This window comes from Chiloscyllium plagiosum, chromosome 24 (assembly GCF_004010195.1).
Source record: "Chiloscyllium plagiosum isolate BGI_BamShark_2017 chromosome 24, ASM401019v2, whole genome shotgun sequence".
Classification (NCBI taxonomy): Eukaryota; Metazoa; Chordata; class Chondrichthyes; order Orectolobiformes; family Hemiscylliidae; genus Chiloscyllium; species Chiloscyllium plagiosum.
In genome coordinates, this window is record NC_057733.1 from 45,661,843 (window position 1) to 45,681,993 (window position 20,151).

General features: G+C 42.8%; 1 protein-coding gene across 5 annotated transcripts in view; it reads right to left on the minus strand.

Annotated features, from left to right (window-relative positions):
* Window positions 1-20,151, minus strand: part of LOC122562236 (serine/threonine-protein kinase LMTK1-like) — a 359,515-nt gene that overhangs the window by 11,049 nt on the left and 328,315 nt on the right. For all 5 annotated transcript variants that reach the window (XM_043714970.1, XM_043714969.1, XM_043714971.1 and 2 more), the window contains 3 exons: window positions 18,395-18,516; window positions 11,728-11,877; window positions 7,374-10,908 (listed from right to left, as the gene is read on the minus strand). In XM_043714970.1, coding sequence (XP_043570905.1) covers window positions 7,374-10,908; window positions 11,728-11,877; window positions 18,395-18,516 — 3,807 coding nt within the window. The remainder of the gene's footprint in view (window positions 1-7,373; window positions 10,909-11,727; window positions 11,878-18,394; window positions 18,517-20,151) is intronic.

Consider the following 20,151-nt stretch of genomic DNA (forward strand, 5'->3'; position numbering starts at 1 on the left):
TGCTTTCCTTTATTTGTCAGAGTATTGAGTACAGGAGTTGGGAGGTCATGTTGTGGCTGTACAGGACATTGGTTAGGCCACTGTTGGAATATTGTGTGCAATTTTGGTCTCCTTCCTATTGGAAAGATGTTGCCAAACTTGAAAGGGTTCAGAAAAGACTTACATGGATATTGCCAGGGTTGGAGGATCTGAGCTACAGGGAGAGGCTGAACAGGCTGGGGCTGTTTTCCCTGGAGCGTTGGAGGCTGAGGAGTGACCTTATGGAGGTGTACAAAATTATGAGGGGCATGGATAGGATAAATAGACAAAGTCTTTTCCCTGGGGTCAGGGAGTCCAGAACTAGAGGGCATAGGTTTAGGGTGAGAGAGGAAAGATATAAAAGTGACTTAAGGGGCAACTTTTTCACGCAGAGGGTGGTATGTGTATGGAATGAGCTACCAGAGGATGTGGTGAAGGCTTGTACAATTTCAACATTTAAGAGGCATTTGGATGAGTATATGAATAGGAAGGGTTTGGAGGGATATGGGCCGGGTGCTGGCAGGTGGGACTAGATTGGGTTGGGATATCTGGTCGGCATGGACGGGTTGGACTGAAGGGTCTGTTTCCATGCTGTACATCTCTATGACTCTATGACTGGCAGATGGAGTACAATGTTAATAAATGTCATGTCATCCATTTCAGTAGGAATAACAGTGAAAAGGATTATTACATGAATGGTAAGAAATTGCAGCACACTGCTGTGCAGAGGGACCTGGGTGTCCTTGTGAATGAATCGGAGAAAGTTGGTCTGCAGGTGCAACAGGTAATTAGGAAGGCAAATGGAATTTTGTCCATCATTGCTAAAGGGATTGAGTTTAAAAGCAGAGGGGTAATGTTACAGCTGTACAGGATGCTGGTGAGGCCACACCTGGAGTACTGTGTACTGTTTTGGTCTCCTTACTTGAGAAAGGATGTACTGGCACTGGAGGCGGTGCAGACAGGTTCACCAGGTTGATTCCGGAGTGGAGGGCATTGGTTTATTAGGAGGGACTGAGTAGACTGGGATTGTATTCATTGAAATTCAGAAGAATGAGGGGGGAGTCTTATAGAAACATATAAAATTATGAAGGGAATAGTTAAGATAGAAGTAGAGAGGATGGTTCCACTGGCAGGACAAGAGGGCATTGCCTCAAAATCCGGGGGAGCAGATTTCGGACTGAGTTGAGAAGGAACTTCTTCACCCAGAGTGCTGTGAATCTGTGGAATTCCCTGCCCAATGAAAAGGTTGAGGCTTCTTCAGTAAATGTTTTTAAAGCTAAATTAGATAATTTTTTGAACAATAAAAGAATGAAGGGATACAGTGAGAGGAGCTGAGGCCATGAAAATATTAGCCATGTTGTTATTAAAGGGCTGGACAGCCTACTCCTGCTCCTAGTTCTTATGTTATATTTGTTTGGAGTAAGTAATGGAACTGCAGATCAGCAGGACATGATTTTATTTTAATTATTTCATTCATTGAGCATGCAGTGTTTATTTCCAGGGTGAGTTCACAGTACAGACACCTTGAGTGGTTTTTATAACTGTGGCATGGCAGAGATGGTTTGAGAAACGGTACTACGCTGATGGGGAATAGAAGAGAAGAAAGCAGCTCAGCTGAATATCTGTGCAGAGCCTTCACCTGATGCAGAGTGAATGGTTGGGATGCCACTAGGAATGGGTGCCTCAGGCAGGGGGTCACAGTGTGTGCGCATAGGATGGCCACAATCACAGTTTGGGCTGTTCCTCATTTATTCCATTGAAGGAGTGAATGGCCACATCTCCTCCTGCCCAACTCACAGGCCGAGAGGTTTGTCCAGATGTTTGTGTTGGGGGGGGTAGGTACAGACCTCCCTTCTCGGATCAGTGAACAGACTGCCGTTGGAGATGGGGTGGTGTCTGATGGGAGGTGCATGCCCATACAGCAGTTTGTAGGGGATGCAGTATATTCCAGTAGGGATTTCAGACAGGCGATCGGGGTGGTGAGGAAGGGTGTTTGAGGTCCTGTGTCACTGGGAGTGCTGAGTGAGCTGTCAGTCTGTGGTGTTTTGAGAGCTGGATATTTTCCCTGTGGATATCAGAAGCACAGGGAGGAGACAGTAACTTTCCTTCGGCCCTCCTGCCAAAATGGGTTTTCCAGCCCGAAAATCTGCAAACGAATGTTGTCAAGTCAGCAAGTGAACCCTGGTCATTGGGCTGCTGGGACAAGCAATTAAAACCCACTGGAAAACGGATCATTTGGAGACCAGATGAGATCAGATTATGTGATGCTTAGGGATGTGACGAGTTCAAAGGAAAGTAGTTTCAGGTTCTGAATTCAGAAATGTTTCTGTAAACTGCAGATCACAAGGACACACAAGTGCAGATCGGTAAGATTCTTAACACAGATTGTACCATTTAAAGTACTCGCTAAGAAAGATGACAATGTTGTATTGTTCAGCAAAATAACAGCAGGGGCTGCAAAATGAAAGTTGTGCTCCAGCATTTCACAGTGTTAATTCTCAGTGTATCACAGCAAAACGTAAACAAACAGAGCCACCTTTGAACGTTTATAAGAGCACATTCATTAACGCCGTACACTCAATCTCAGTAATGGTTAGCTGAAGGATCATAATGAGGGGAGACACAGTTACATCAGCAATCTGTGGGCAGAGGGCAGCAGAACCACTTTACACAGAGAGTTACAAGCCTGAGAAATATATTTCCAACGACAGAGGCTGTGGTAGAAATTATGCCAGTGTTCAGGGTTAAACTGGAGAGGCTGAAGGAAAAGGAGGGGCATGACCCATCTCTTTATACCTGCCTTTGGCCTATATCCCTTCATGTCTTTGCTTAACAAATATTTCTCTATCTCGGATTTAAAAAGAAACAACTGAACAACGCAGGCATCCATTGCCATTTGTGGAAGAGAGTTGCAAACATTTACCACCCTTTGTGTGTAGGAATACTTCCGAACATCTCCCCTGATTGGTGTGGCTTAATTCTCAGACTCTGCCCCCTTCTTGTAGAATCCCCAACCACTGGATTATAGTGGAAAACAGTTTATCTTTATCTACAGTGTCTTCATCTGTAAACTTGAAGATTTCAATCAGATCACCTTTTACCCTTTTAAATTCTAGAGAAAACAGGCCTAATTTGTGTAATCTATCCTTATAACTCCTGAAGTCCAGGTATCATTCTTGTCAACCTACATTGTACACCCTCCAAGGCTGTGGTGCCCAGACCTACTCGCTCCAAATCGGCTCCTAACTGCAGCATCACTTCTGCCTCCTTATAGATTCATAGAGTCATCGAGATGTACAGCAAGGAAATAGATCCTGCTGATCAGAAATCCTGAATTAATCTAGTCCCATTTGCCAGCACCCGGCCCATATCCCTCCAAACACATCCTATTCATACACTCATCCAGATGCCTTTTAAATATTGTAATTGTACCAGCCTCCACCACTTCCTCTGGCAACTCATTCCATACACGCACCACCCTCTGCGTGAAAAAGTTCCCCATTAGGTCTCTTTTAAATCTTTTCCCTCTCACCTTAAATTTATACCCTCTAGTTCTGGACTCCCCCAGCCTGGGGAAAAGACCTTGACTATTCTCCCTCTCCATGCCCCTTATGATTTTATAAACCTCTATAAGGTCACCCCTTGTCCTGTGACGCTCCAGGGAAAACAGCCCTAGCCTGTTCAGCCCCTCCCTATAGCTCAAACCCTCCAACCCTGGCAACATCCTTGTGAATATTTTCTGAATCTTTCCAAGATTCACAACATCTTTCTGATAGCAAGGAGGGCAGAACCGAATGCATTGTTCCAACAGTGGCCTAACCAATGTCCTGGACAGCTGCAACATGAACTCCCATACTCAGTGCACTGACCAGTAAAGGCAAGCATACCAAATGCCTCTTCACTACCCTGTCTTCCTTGATGTGACTCTACTTCCAAGAAACTTTGCACCTGCACTCCAAAGTCTCTTTGTTTGGCAACACCACCCAGTGCTATAGATGTACAGGCCAGCATTCCACTCACTTTCTTGATTACTTTATGCACCTGTTTGTGACATGTTAAAGATCTCTTCATCTGAATCTTCAAGTATCTTTGGATGTCCACTTTATTTCACGTCATACCATTTAGAAAGTACTCTGATCTATCCTTTTTCAGTACAAAATGGATTACCTCACACTTGCTTACACTGAACTCCATCTGCCACAGTTTTGCCCATTCACTTAGCCTATCAATATCTCTTTATAATTTTATGCTGTCATCCACACTGTCTGCAATGCTGCACAACTTTGTGTCATCAGCAAACCTAGATATCTGACTTTTTATGCCATTATCCCATGTGAATAACTGAGCTCTAACACAGACCTTTCTGATTCACCACTGGTCACATCCTGCCAATTAGAGCACCTACTCGTGATTATAGACTACAACAACCTCCCCACTCACAGATATTAGACTAAAGGTCTGTAATTCTCTGATTTTCCTCTTTTGTCTTCTTAAAAAGCAGAGTGCTGTACAAAAACTGGAATGACATTAACACTGAGCATCATCATTCTGCAAATTTAGTAAATGCTACAATCAATAACACAATTTACTCAGAGCAATGTACTGAACACTTAGAAAGTGATTCCTTTAATCAACTGAACCATGGACTCAAATGCGACACTAACACATTTGGAAATGTTGCAAATTAATATGATCAATTATTAATACTTGTTGAATAATTGTGCCAGCTATAAAACTTTGTCGAATGTTACTGTTGACTCTGGAAAGATAAACAAATCACATGGTTTCACTTACTGGATGAAGTTTTGATGTGAGTACATTAAACAGGAGCTTCAGACAAAATGCAAATGTGTCTGTCTGATGACACGTTAAAGGAAGCACTGTTTCAGATCTGCATAGTTTTAAAGAGGGAATTCATCACATCACCTTATTAAATAGTATAAATTTAACAGCCATGTTGAAGAATAAAGAAGTACATTTCTTGGCTTCAATACACTTGAACTAGAAAAAGGCAGAATTCCAAAAACATCTAATTTAGTTTCACCCTGATATTCTGTCTCCAAAGTGCATACCGTTTGCCAAATTTACAGAGATCACTAAACTAAAGGACTTGACAGCTTCTATTTGGGGTCATGGAAACGTTCAAGAGGATATGGATGGGATTGGACAGTGGGCAGATAGGTGGTAGATACAGTTTAGTGGGGAGTTCATCTGGAAGGGAAATGCAAACAATGAAAACATTTATCTAATGGCAAGACTGTGAGGTGTGAATGGATAGAGAGACTGAAACATTAAGTTCAAAATTGCTAAGAGGATTTCATTTTTTAAAAAAAGGAGCAAATGTTAATGACAAATTTGCATGAACTGTAGGTCCCACAACACCGTGAACAGTTTTAGGAGCCCTGTAATTGAAAAACGATTGATGTTGTAGAAAATATACAATATCAGTTCCCAGACTGATCCCCAGGGATAAGACATTATACTGAGGATGGAAGAGGCTTGAGATTGCAGGACTGTTTTCACTCTGAATTTAGAGGCAATTCAATACAGTACAGGAACAGGCTCTTCATCTCAACAAGCCTGTGCCAGTTCTAATTCTTATTTAGATCTGTTACTTATTGCCCACAAGTGATTTCTATCCATCTGTTTGCCTCCTGTTTATGTGTCTATCAAGATACACCTTATACGTTCCTATTGTACCTGCTTCCACCACAACTACTAACAGTGCATCCAAGCTACCACCACCCTCTGTGTGAAACATTTTCCCCGCACTTCTCCCCTCAACTTTCCCCTCTCACCTTAAACCTGTACCATCTTGTACTTGACCTTTCCACATTGAGAAAGAGTCTCTGACTATCCATGTTAGCTATATCTCTCATATCAGGTCATCAGGACTTTCCAGTGAAAACAATCCGAGTTTATCCAACCTCTCTCATAATTAAAACCCTCCAGGCCAGGCAACATCCTGGTAAACCTTCTCTGTACCCACTCCAAAGCATCCACGTCTTTCTGGTAGTGTGACGACCAGAACTGCATGCAATATTCCAAACGTGGCCTAATTAAAGTTCTCAATCCAACCACTGTTTCTTTTACTTTCTCCATTTCCTTACATCCTCTCTTTATTCACACATTCCCACTTTCCTAATCCCCGATCACTCTTTCCCCATTGGTTAACTGGATGTGACTGACTGTCACTGGGGTCTTGAGAATGCTCACTGGCCACTGATGTCAGACCAATGGGAAGCCGGGGAAGAAATGGCAGCGAGGACGCATCCCACATGGGGAAAGACCTAAGTGTATTCTGCATGAAAGCTTCATCTTTTTGGGAAGGAGCAGAGCACATATTTTCAATCTGGGGAAGAGGAACAGGTCAACATTGTGAATGTTGTAGAAGGTAGGAGAGGCGGCTGTTGTGATTTATTTTCAAATTGTGGAATTTGGGTTCATATGTTAGAAGTTTTATTTTAAAGGGATAAACATCATCCAGGACAACAGGGGAACTCCAGTCACCTTCAGGAAATGTCATATGATCCACTTGTGCTATCACACTACATGTAGTTGAAAGGTTGGAATTCCGTAATTTCTCTGTACTGTGCTGACCTTATATTCATGTCTCAGAATTGAGGCTTAAATCTTCTGATTCCGAGAGGGACTGACACTGCACTGATGGACAGAAACCTGAAAACCCAATACATCCCGTTTCATGTGCATCGAGTGATGAGGAACAGTAGAGGGGAAATCAACTTATGTCTAGAAGATAAACAACAGAAGTTATGGGATCTAACTCAGACACCTTCCCAGAGGAAACTGGAGTTCTCCTCAATTACAGCAAATGATGGTGCGATTTTGCTTATAATGCCTGACTCAGAAAATATTCTCAACCAAGGTTTTCATGAGGTGCATTCTGATGTCAGCCTTATCCATCAGTTTTATATCCAAGCCTCTGTGTCTTAACGTTGTGTTTCATCTTCAAATTATGCTTTGGATTAGCCTTTTCTACTTCACTTAAGATCTTACATACTGACAGACATTAGAGTCATAGAGATGTACAGCATGGAAACAGACCCTTCGGTCCAACCCGTCCATGCCGACCAGATATCCCAACCCAATCTAGTCCCACCTGCCAGCACCCGGCCCATATCCCTCCAAACCCTTCCTATTCATAAACCCATCCAAATGCCTCTTAAACGTTGCAATTGTACTAGCCTCCACCACTTCCTCTGGCAGCTCATTCCATACACATACCACCCTCTGTGTGAAAAGATTGCTCTTGATGGCTGGTTAGATAACTAACTCTCTAAGCTGGTGCACCAATCTGGTAAAACAAAGTGGAAAATGTTTAGGACCCACCCTACCTGGTCAAAAAGGTAGACAGTGACGTCATCGTAGAAAGACACTACTTTTTTCTTTCGGTCAAGATCATCACAAAAGGTCTCACACACCAAATTCGGCAACTTGAGAAGACTTCTTAGATTCTTCCCATCATCCTTCTCTGTCACAATAATGGGAACAGTGGGAAGTTCTTCCTCGCTCTCTTCACTGTGTTCCTGAATGTTATAGATGCCAAGTTCTTCATCGGAGTCATCACTTTCATCATCATCCTCATCCTCTTCCTCTCCTTCTTCCCCCTCAAAGCCCTGTCGGGGTTCTTTCTTGAGGTCTAATAAAGGGAGCTCCAATGACAACTGAATTGACTGTACTTTGGGAACAATGCAGCTCTCCAACTTTTCTTCAACGTTCAAGGAATACATTTGAAATTTCCTTGTCTCAACGTCAGTGCACTGAATTCCAACTGACTCGCTACATTGCTCAGTTAATTGTTCTTCCAGTATTAATTCTGTGCCGTCAAAGACGCAGCCTGAGGTTTTGTGAGGGTACCCTTTCTTACGTGAAGATACCTGTTTCTTCAGAGGGTTTTCTGAATTGTAGCTGCTTTGAAGAAACCCCTCACCTTTCTTCAAATTGGAGCCACCTGCTTCTTCTAATATCTGCTCACAAAGTAAATCGTCAGCTTGAATCTCCTTCTCATCATTCTCAAGTTCTACGTCCTGCTTGTGAAACCCCTCACTTGTTGCAGAACTACTGAATTGTGATCCTAGTTTGAGTTCTGCTGTTGCCAATACAACTGCATCTGGGTTATTGGGTGCAGCGTCCATTTGTTTTTCGATGAGAATAGAAACCTCTTCAGAGCAGCCGTTTTGACAGCTCGCTAAGCCCTCTGCAGGATCACGATGTAACCTTTGGATCAAATTGCCATTCCCTAAATTTGACCCTGCAGTCTCCGGGCTTTCAGTTAGCTGCAGGTCAGTCTGGTTGTGTGTCTGTGAAGAACCCAAGTACACATAGTCAACATCTTGTAAAGGACTCTCTGTGAGATCTCCTTCATTTAGTTCTAGCAGATCAATCTCACCTTGCACAAGGTCATCTTTCCCTGAATCTAAGGTTTGATATTTTTCGGACTCAGCATCGTAGTCTGAGAAATACGCCGAGTCCCTGTAGGGATTCTTTTCATTGATGGACTGTGGCTCCGAGTCTTGCAACATTTCAACACCATCACTGCCCAGCTTCAGCGCAGCAGCATTACTGGGTTTGCTCACTTTGGTGAACAGCTCAGGGTCCTTCTGTTCAACCGGTTCCTTCAAGACAAATTCGGGAGATTCAAAGTTCTCCGTGTCGTAGCCACTGTCTGCAGCCTTTGGTTGGAGCGATGAGTAATGTGACGTCGGGCTGTACATTTCACAGGAACTCGTTGTCGACGGGATGTCGAGAGACTCGAGGGAATCTGGAGTCCCTACAAGTTTCTGCAGAGATTTGTGAGAGAGAACGAGATCACTGTTTTCATAGTCCTGTGTTAAGTCTGTAAATATTCCTGATGTGATATCTGTTTCATCCTCATCGCTGCAGCCGTCAGTTCCAGCAAAGCTTACACTGGAAAGTGTCTTTACTGGAGAGCTGTCAAGCTCTTTTGATTCCACATCAGATGAAAAGCAAGTGTCACTTTTATCAGCTGTATCGAACTGGGGAGAGCTTGTGAATTCCCTGACTGCAGTCTCCACCTGGTACGTATCACTGACCATTTCCATTTCTGAAAGAATGGCATTGCTGTCTCTGACTTCTATTTCAATCCTCAATTGGGTTGGATTATGAATCTCTTCTCTATCAATCTTTAATTGATTTGTTTCTTGAACAATAACATCCAATTGATCACTCTCACTGGGTCTGTCTGTATCTGGTCCAGGTAAATCCACTTCACCACTCTCCGTCTGGATCCTGGTATTGCTATAGGCACCAAGGGCACTGCTCTTCACAACCTGGCCAAGTAATGGGTCTACAAGGTCTTCACTTCTCATAGATTGTAATCTGTCAGAAATGAGAATCTGACTTTCCTCTTGCTGGGGAATATTATATAAAGCAGTGGAGAGTGACTGATCAAAACTTTGACTCTCCCAGTCAACTTCTTTGCACTTTACCTTCCAATTAGAGGACCCATTCTCTGTTTCTGTCAAAGGAATCACTGTGGAGTTGTGTGTGTCTGCTGTGTGAAGTAAAGAGAGAGGCTCAACATTTCCCACCTTGTGCAGGTCTGGTTCTGAAAATTCCGTTTGAAATAATTCTCTGCCAACGTCTACCTGCTCAAGCGACTGTTTTGTTAAATCTATCCTGTTGTTATTTAGGAAATTACTGGATTCCCATGATTTTATCCCAGAGGGAAAGTGGTTTTCATCTTCAGTGCTCGATGATGATGTTGTACTCTTTCTGGATGGCAGTCCAGCTGGTGAAGGGTAACCGACTATGAGCTTTTTCACCGATTCCAAATCATCAACTGAATGCAACGCTGTATTTACAGAAGGTGCAGCATAATCGAACACTTCAGCAGCTGGTGATTGGAAAGTTCTATCTGATCCAGTTTCATCCAGCTCGTGGTAAGATGTGACAAGCAGGGCACTGGAGTCTCTGAAGGAACTTGTTACCACAGGAGATATTCCCAAAGGATCCTCACTACTGTTTTCTCCCGCACTCTGTACTTTCCAGTCGCTACCATTTTCAGAGTAATTCTCTAACAAATATTGATTAGCATCATCTATTGTGAATTGTTCGTAGTACGATTGGCTCTTATTCTTGCTAAAGTATTGACTGTCTTCCCAGGAATCTTGGGTTGCTGACGATACCTGACCCAAAAGAGGTTCCATGGTCAAGGATAAAGTTGGGCTGTTCTCACAATCGTCTACGTTGTCCCTTCCTTGTAATCCTTGCCAAGACGATGACTCCATGTGCACGCTTGAATCATACTCAGGGCTATAGGAACACATGGTATAGTCCAGGTCCATATTGCACTCAGTTGGTTCCTCTATCCGGATGTAGTATTCGCCGGTTACAGAAGGGCTGTGTGCACTGATCACTGGCACAATGCCTGGAGGCTGCAGATTCTGCGGCATGTTGGACTGCTGCTTCGATTCATAGAAGGAGTTGGAGGAGACGGGTGAGACACTCAAACTCAGCCTTCCCGATGCACTGTTAGGAAAGTAGATCTCTTGGTACTGGCTGCTGCCGTGGCTCAGGCCAGTCGTAGATGGCGGAAAGTTGTCCATTTGAGTGTGGTCCCACTTATATTCAAAGTTAAGGCCTTGACTTGTCTCAGTCACCGTTAACACATCATCCACCTCAGTGTGAAAGCCATCGGTTCCAAACTGCTCCAGGAGTGGAAAGGATGAGGCCTCAGCTGTGTGGCTGGTGCTGGAGCCACTTGGTTTCATCGCATTCCAACGCTTCTCAAACTCTTCCTCTGCCTCGTTGGATGCTTTTGCACAAAGGTAACTGAGAAGCAGATGTACCTCATCTGCTGTGGGTCGTTGGTCTGGTTGCAGCCAACAGAACTGCATCACCTCGTACCTGTGACCAACATGAGAGATTTAAAACAAAAAGGCTCTGGGCCTGGCAATACATTGTAAGTGCATTCCTGTAAAGAATATACTTCGTTTAGAGTTAGGAATGAAAGTATAATGTCAAAACAGCAAAGGGTGGCATAATTATTATTTGCAATAGAATCTATTTTTCAAACAACTTACAGCTTACGGAGACTGATGTTCACGATGCATAGGTTACAGCATCATTATAATTTACAGCAGTGTATCGATAATGAATCATTGGAATTTATAACAACTGCACAGGACATGGTTGTTAGACATTTGGTTCCAGTGTGGGTGTATATAACTATTTGAGTTTTTGTTGTACACAACAATGGTTTATAAAAGTGAAATTTGTACACCGGAATCTGTGTGAAATTAAAATTAGAATCTCTGCAGTGCAGATAGAGACTGTCCAGCTTAAGAAATCTGCACTGACCCTCCCACTATCCCCACTCTACATCCATAACCACTAACTTACCATAGTTTAACCTAACTCACTTGCAAAAAAATGGGCAATCGCCCATGGCCAATCCACCTAACCTACACATCTTTGGACTGTAGGAGGAAACCAGAGCAAATCCACAGAGAGGACATGCAAACTCCACACAGGCAGTAACGAGAGGATGGAATCGAACCCAGGTCCCTGGTGCTGTGAGGTAGCAGTGATATCCACTGTGCCACCCATTAGGTCCATGTTACAAGATAATTATCATTATGCAACTCTTGAAAAGCTGTTGGTTGCTGGTTAGTTTCTGCTTCAGCAAACAAAGCGTACATACAAACAGTGAAGGTATTGACGTACCATCGGTCAGAGAGCGGTAGGTTCAGCAAGGGTTTTGGCAGTTTCAGCTGCTGCTCTTTAATAGCATACGTCAGCACCTCCTTATCTGAACACCGGTGATACGGCTGGTTACCAAACTCAAACAGTTCCCATAAAGTTACACCCAGGGACCTGTGCATAATAAAATAGAAACACCGAGAAAATAAGTTTAGAATTAAGGAAGGAGACAGTCACAATTCTTACAAATCCCCAGTATTCTCCCCACCAGACAGTCAGAGGAATCTTCACTTTCAGTCTTCTCTGCTGAAGACTGGTCCCAGCCCCAATGCCCCACATCCACCCAGCATCGCCCCCTACCCCACCATCGTCACCAACTCGCCTGGCCAGATGGTGATCAAACTCACTGCTGGTGACACCAATCGGAGCCACACTGGCTATTCAGCCAACTGATCCCAGTGGCTCCCCCAGGCACTCTGAGTTCATGCAGTACCTGTGGATTTGCAGACACATGGTAAGCCAGAGCTACCCTTTCCATCAATGGCTGAACAGAAATTTTACCCCACCCTCTTCCCACTTGCTACTGGTGTTAGCTGGAAGGATTTACACATTGATATTTGAATCATAGAATCCCTACTGTGCGGAAGCAGGCCACTCAGCCCATTGTGTCCACACCGACTCTCCATAGGGCATCCCACCTGCACCATTCCTGTAACCCTGCAGTTTCCACGGTTAATCCACCTAGTCTGCACATCCATGGAGACACTTTAGCATGGCCAATTCACCAAACCTGCACATCTTTACACGGTGGGAGGAAACTGGAGCACCCGGAGGAAACCCACACAGACACGGGGAGAATGTGCAAACTCCACATAGGCAGCCACTCAAAGGTGGAATTAGACCCTGGTCCCTGTGGTGAAGTGACAGTGCTAACCACTGAGCCACCACACCACCCAATCTGTCTGCTGGAGAAGTCCGATGTTTCAGGTATAACCCTTCTCCAGAATTCCTGAAACAATGCCATCTCCATCTCCTGATGCTGCCTGGCTTGCTGTGTTCTTCCAGCCTCCTGCCTGTCTACTTTGGATTCCAGCATCTGTAGGTTTTTTTTTGTCTCTAACCCACTCTGTCTGGCTGCAGTCCTCACTTTCTCCCTGCATTTGATCACACCTTCCTTGAACATAAGGTCCTGCAGAGGAACTTGAAACGAGAGCTTCCACATCAGAAGGAAAAGTGATATCAACTATGCAACAAGTGCTCCCCACCTTCAATCAGGTTTTACTTACTTACTTATAAGAAAGCAAGAGCAGCATTTATTATCCATATCAGGAGGTAGTGGTGACAACAATGCTTATTGGATCCTGTCAAAATTCCTTGTTCTACTGACAGACAACACTTGCCAGTCTATTGGTGCCGATAATGCCTGACTTGCTGCATCTCTCCTGTTGTCACTGAGTTGGCTGTTTCAGTGACATCCCCTTTGCTTTAAGCAGTCGACGGCAATGGAAGGGAACGTGGAAGGATGTGGTGATGGTATTAGACAACAAAAACTGGAGCAGGCTCAGTGGGAACCAGCCAAAGCTTCTCGACAAAATTGCAACTTGCTGCACTGCCGGCGCAGTGAAAAACAAATACAGGAAAGTGTAAAGTTTTTTTTAGGCTATTAGTAACTTTTATAGCATGCTTTTAACAAACCTGCTGGGTTTGGATGTGGAGAATTGAAGGGGTTATCCGAGTTCCTGTTTTATGATCACTGCAGTTCAAAATGTTCTGCCTTGGATCTACTCAAAATGACGTTGCCCCATTAGTTTCTTGCATCAAGCCTCAGTTGCTCTCTCTTGAGAGTGGTATCTCATGCTGCTGTATCAGGGTAACCTGCTGGCGGCACCTCTTCAGTAACTGGGATCTGCTTTGTACTTGAGGCTAACTAATGCACCAACAAATCAGATCAGCTTGCAGATTTCTGTTAGGCATGGCAAGATCGCAGAAACCCACTGAGCCAGGCCCAAGGTGTCAATTATTGTAATTTAAAGGAATGTGAAAAATGCATTCTATTTTGTTTAAATAGTCAAAAGGACTGAAGTACATCTTAATAACAACTTGCAATATTGAAACAAAAATGAAAGAATGCCAGAAACAAAACAGAACTGATTGGAGGAACTCGGGAAATCTGGCAATATCTACAGAAAGAAAGCAGAGCGCATGGTTCGAGGCCAGTGACTCTTTGTCAGAACTGAAGGTAATTTGGAGATGGTGGTATGCAAGTTGATGACAGGGAGTCGGAGTGGGTGGGTAGACGGAGATGAAGTCCAGAAGGAGGGAGAACAGTTAGGCAGAACAAGTGATGGATGATAATGGGCCAGGGAGAAAAAAGAACTGATAATGGGGACCATGGCAACAGCCCAAGTTAGAATGGTACTTGGAAACTTCTATCTGGTCTGAATCACATAGCACCACAGGACTGGTATTCAGAGTTGTAGATGGTGGAATAATTCAAATGTCCAAGTAATTAAATCTATAAGATCGTGATTGGATGGCATGGTTGCTCAGTGTTTAGCAGGGACCTGGGATCATTTCCACTCTGGTATAACTGTCTGTGTGGAATTTGCATACTCGTCCCGTGTCTGCGTGGGTTTTCTCTGGGTGCTCCAGTTTCCTCCCACAGTCCAAAACTTGCTGGTTAGGGTGGATTGGCCAAAGTAAATCACCCACAGTGTCCAGGCTTAGGTGGGTTAGCCTTGGGAAATGCAGGGTTACAAGGATTGGGTGTAGGTGGGATTCTCTTGGGAGGATTGGTATGGGCTGAATGGCCTGCTTCCACATTCTATGACCAAAACATGTCTGTACGCACAGGAGATAAGGAGACAGTTGATACTCTCCATGTATCAGTTTTCAGTACACTCTGACAGATATTTTGTGATTCAATTCTGGGTGAGAGGCTGTGAAACAATGTTTAGATCAAATCGTCACTTGTTTTGAATAGTTAATCAGTGGTTTTCACAGAAGAATTAACTGCACACAAAATAGCGTGGGGATGCTTTTGTATGTGCTTATGGTACACAGGGGATAGGCATTTCACAGGAATCACAACTGATACAGGAACGGTCTTTATATGCTAAGTTCTTCAATAATAAAACTTATAAGTCTTGGTATCCCCAATCTGTGAATATATTTTCCTACTTTTGGTTTGCATTACTCAGACATTTGCAACTTTGCTCTGAAATAATAAGAGTGTTCCCATGCTGTGGACAGGCCCACAATGTTATCAGCGCAAACAAGTCTCAGCCAACAACAGCAACAGACTCTTGTTGTAATTTCTCTATGCTGAGACTGAGTGTTCCATCAGGATGATCATGTGTTGGTCAGTTAACATCTGGGGATCCCAACCCTAAACAACAGTTCAGGTCAAATGCTCCTTAAGGTTTGGACTGAAACCCAGTTTGAGAATCTGAGATGAGTGTTGGAAGCAGTGGACTGAGGCAAAAAGAAAGTCACCTTTGTTCTAATTTCTTATCACTCCCTTAACCTTCGATGTTCCTCCACGTAAAGCATGCTCTCCAAGCTCAGGGAAATGTTGTGCTTATTGCCAGCTTCATGCTGAGATGAGATTAAACAGAAATGTCGCTTCTACTATTAGAGTCAGAGTCATAGAAACGTACAGCACAGAAACAGACCCTTTGGACCAACTTGTCCATGCCAACCAGATATTGTAAATTAATCTAGTCCCATTTACCAATATTTGGCTCATATCCCTCTAAACCTTTCTATATTCAACTAGATCCCTTTTAATTGTTGTAATTGTACCAGCCTCCACTACTTCCTCTGGCAGCTCATTCCATACATGTACCACCCCTCTGCGTGAAAACATTGCCCCTTTTAAATCTTTCCCCTCACACCTTAAAACTATGCCCTCTAGTTCTAGATCCCCACCTGGAAAAAGGCCTTGTCTATTTACCCTATCTATGTCCCTCATGATTTTATAAACCTCTATAAGGTCACCCCTCAGCCTCCAATGCTCCAGGGAAAATAGCCCCAGCCTATCAGTCTCTCCCTATAGCTCAAACCCTCCGAACCTTATAAAATCCTTGTAAATCTTTTCAGAACCCTTTCAAGTTTCTCAAATCCTTCCTTTTGGAGGGAGACCAGAATTGCACAAAATATTGCAAAAGTGGCCTAACCAATGTCCTGTAAAGCCCAAACATGACCTCCCTACCTCTATACTCAATGCACTGACCAACAAAGCAAGACACCAAATGCCTTCTTCACTATCCTGTCTACCTGCATTTATTGTGCTCCATCGGTATGCATCACTCAAATCCACCAAAGGAATGCTTGCTAAAAGTGTGTCACCTTATTGCCAAACAATAGACAATAGACAATAGACAATAGGTGCAGGAGTAGGCTATTCAGCCCTTCGAGCCAGCACCGCCATTCAATATAATCATGGCTGATCATTCCTAATCAGTATCCTGTTCCTGCCTTATCTCCATAACCCTTGATTCCACTATCTTTGAGAGCTCTATCCAACTCCTTCTTAAATGAATCCAGAGACTGGGCCTCCACTGCCCTCTGGGGCAGAGCATTCCACACAGCCACCACTCTCTGGGTGAAGAAGTTTCCCCTGAGCTCTGTCCTAAATGGTCTACCCCATATTTTTAAGCTGTGTCCTCTGGTTCGGCACTCGCCCATCAGTGAAAATATGTTTCCTACTGCCAGAGTGTCCAATCCATTCATAATCTTATACGTCTCAATCAGATCCCCTCTCAATCTTCGAAACTCAAGGGTATACAAGCCCAGTCGCTTCAATCTTTCAGTGTAAGGTAATCCTGCCATTCCAGGAATAGACCTCGTTCTGCCTTCCTGTTCTTGCTACCAAAGTGGATAACCATACATTTATCCACATTAAACTGCATCTGCCATGCATCTGCCCACTCACCTAACTTGTCCAGGTCATCCTGTAATCTCCTAACATCCTCATCACTTTTCAGCCTGCCACCCAGCTTTGTATCATCAGCAAATTTGCTAATGTTATTGCTGATACCATCTTCTATATCATTAATCATCTTCCTGACAGTTTTGAATGAAATTACTTCCATTCATACTGATTACTAATTATAAAAGTGATGACTGGCTCATGAACATACACTATTGGGATGAGGGAGTTTGCTTTTAGCAATATAAACCAGCAGACATGAACATCATTTACAATGATGCAAAGCGCTTGTATAACTAATTGCTAATTGGAAAAATGCAGCTAGGGACAGGTCAATACCTTATCACTATCCAGTTCCCTTTGACCATCTGATTTATATGGAGTTCACTATCATAAGAATAGAGTAATATTTAGTCACTAAAAGGTGACATTTTAACTTACTTTTTATTTTTGTATTACGGCCAAGACTGGTAACAGGCTGAAAAAAAATGACTCGTTATAGGTTACGGAGAGTACAGGAAAATATATAATAACTGAGACCAAAGTTTGACTCTTCATAAATAAATGAGTTGCTTTGTAATTCTCTCTCAGACTCCAGTATAAACATTAATAAACAGAGGCAATTAAAAGGTGAGAGAAATTTGACTGTGATCATGATGGATATGCTGATCAGACTGAATGTTTTTTTTATCACCAAGATAACTGATATTTATCACCAAAAGCAATATTTACATTGTTTGTGTACACTTGGAAATACAAATCACCAGTTTAAAGAAATCTCTGTAAGGATCTGCAGAATACTAATTTGAGTTTGCTGCAAGCCTTATACTTCATTCATAATCTTGTCTTTTACAAGATACCAAAATCTTCTTCCAGCTCACAGTTAATCACATTAATTTCAAGGTTTCTTTAAAAGCATTACGGACATACAATGTTAAACTACGCTCCTTTAAAGTTGTTAAAGGTTCCATGGCTAACATTCATCCCACAACCAGAAGCAATTGATGACCCGGTCAGTCATTCATTTGCTGTTTGTCAGGTCTTTCAGGGCAATTGGCTGCCTCAGTGACAGAGAACATGATGTCCTGTGCAGCCACAACATGATCTCCCAATTCCTATATTTGATGGACTGACCAATAAAGGAAAGCATAGCCCCTTGAGCCTGTTCTATTGGATCTGTATCTCAATTCCATTCACCCACCGGTATTTCCCATCACAGCTCTAACCCAGCCAAAGTCTACTGATCTCAGTCATGATAAAAAAACCGATTAGATGATGTTATCAGAATGTGAAACAAGGCATGGACAAATCTTGAGAAGGAAATTTGTTGGCTGTGAAATTCTATGGAAAGTGAGAGCTGTCAGAGAAATGAAATCTCTTTCTTTGCAAGCTCCCTTCTGTGTGAAATCAGTGGCAAACTCTTAACAGGAGAGAGCCCTATTCATTAAGTGACTGGCAACTTTGCACAAAGGGGCACGGAATTGGGAACCACATTTGGAGTAAGAAATGAAATGTTGCAATAATGCTACAGAAAGTAACTTTCCATTATTCATTTCTACATTAGACTTGGAATGACAACCAAATATGTTGGTGGGAAAATGACAAATTTCTGCCCTGCTGGCATTTCCTCATTGGCAGGATGGACAAAATTCTTCAGACATATAGAATAGTTTCAATAATATACCAGAACAATTTCTGATTCTGTGCCCTGTTCTGTAATTATTCAGATACTCACTGTCATTTTTACCACTTGCTTACCAGATATTACTAATCTTGGTTTGATCCACCACCAGCAGATTCCCATGTACATCATCGATGAGCTCAGGTGCAATCCAGCGTAGTGGGATCCAGAGTTGATCAGGAGTTACAAAGTAATCTTTCTGTTAAAAAATATTAGAAAGACAGTGTTCATATCATTCAGGCACTGGAGAATCCCACACCACCATTTCACAACTTTAATGGGAGTATCAGTCACTTTCAATCATAAATTGGATGCACTCCTGTCTGTTTTTGTTTTAATATTACACTTTAATTGATTATTAGAAAGCAGTTAAATAGGATGACCAGAGTTGTATTTATTGTTGACATCATTAACATTCAGTAAATAATGGCTTCGATGATACCCGACAGAATGTCAAAGAAGAACTTTCATCTCTAGCTTTGCAAGTCATTGCTTTCTTTCATTTCAAAGGAATAAAGGCACTTGAGGAGAGGGCAGAACTGGGAAACTGAGCTGGAAGATCTTCCTTGGTTTTATTGTGCAGTCTGTGGAGAATCAAGGCGCCACAATTGTTTTTTACAATTCTTTGTTCATGTCTTTCACAGCTGACTGCATCCCTGAGGAATGCAGGAAGTTAATGAGGGAATGAGAAGTTTTTTATGTCCTCTTTGTCTACAGGAGTAGTCCCAGAAGACTGTTGTTTTTTACAATTCTTTGTTCATGTCTTTCACAGCTGACTGCATCCCTGAGGAATGCAGGAAGTTAATGAGGGAATGAGAAGTTCTGGATTTGCTCTCAGACTATCACTAAGAGGGAAAACAAAGTATTTTAATAACAAGCAAAGATCACTAGCACCAGGAAAGAGTATGGATGAAGACCTCCCTAAGATTCAATGTCCCAGAAACACACAAAGCAGTATGATCACACACAGATTGGTGGTCTAAATCTAACCTTATTCTCCACAACCACCTGATGAAGGGGCAGCGCTCCGAAAGCTAGTGCTTCCAAATTAACCTGTTGGATTATAACCTACTATTGTGTGATTTTTAACTAAATCCAACAAGGCTCTGAAGGTGGATGGATATATGTTTCAATTTGATGAAGTAATAATTGTGTCCTTTTTCTCTCCTACCAGGCTGAGATACAATTCCTTGGAATCATACGAGTGCCAATTGTTCATGGCTGAGCTGGGCAATGAGTATCAATCAGCTCTGAGACTGTGGAGGGTAACTAGAATGGAAGTTCAAAAAACTTTCCACCCAACTTTCATCCCACAAACCGGGCCTGACCATGGCATTTTGTGACGGCAGTATTCAATGGAGCGACCTAATAACATATCCTGATACCGACCCCCCAACAACCTGCCCCCTGCAACTGTTTCCACATGAATTAAGATACAACTGCCCAACTCATTCATTGTAATGGATAAAGGCCAAGAACTTTAAATGAATGTTCTCCTCCCCAGTCCAAAAAACTGAAGCTCAATATGGTTCACCTCTCCTTATCCCTGCTGCTGCTGTGAACAGGCAAAGACCATTCAGGCCCATGGATTTCTGTCAACCTGTAGCATGATGCCAAGATGTTAACTCGCATTTTGACATAATTATTAAAAGATAAATGAGTTGATCCTCCATGAATATATTTCAAGGTGCCGGTTTTATGGTACATTTATGCAACACCCTAATTGTGTTCACCTACTGAAACTTGAAGCCTTTCTCATGCGACTTTCTGATCCTCAAAAATATTCTGTCTTGTTCACGTTATTTCAATTGAACAATGTAACCAAACAACTAAA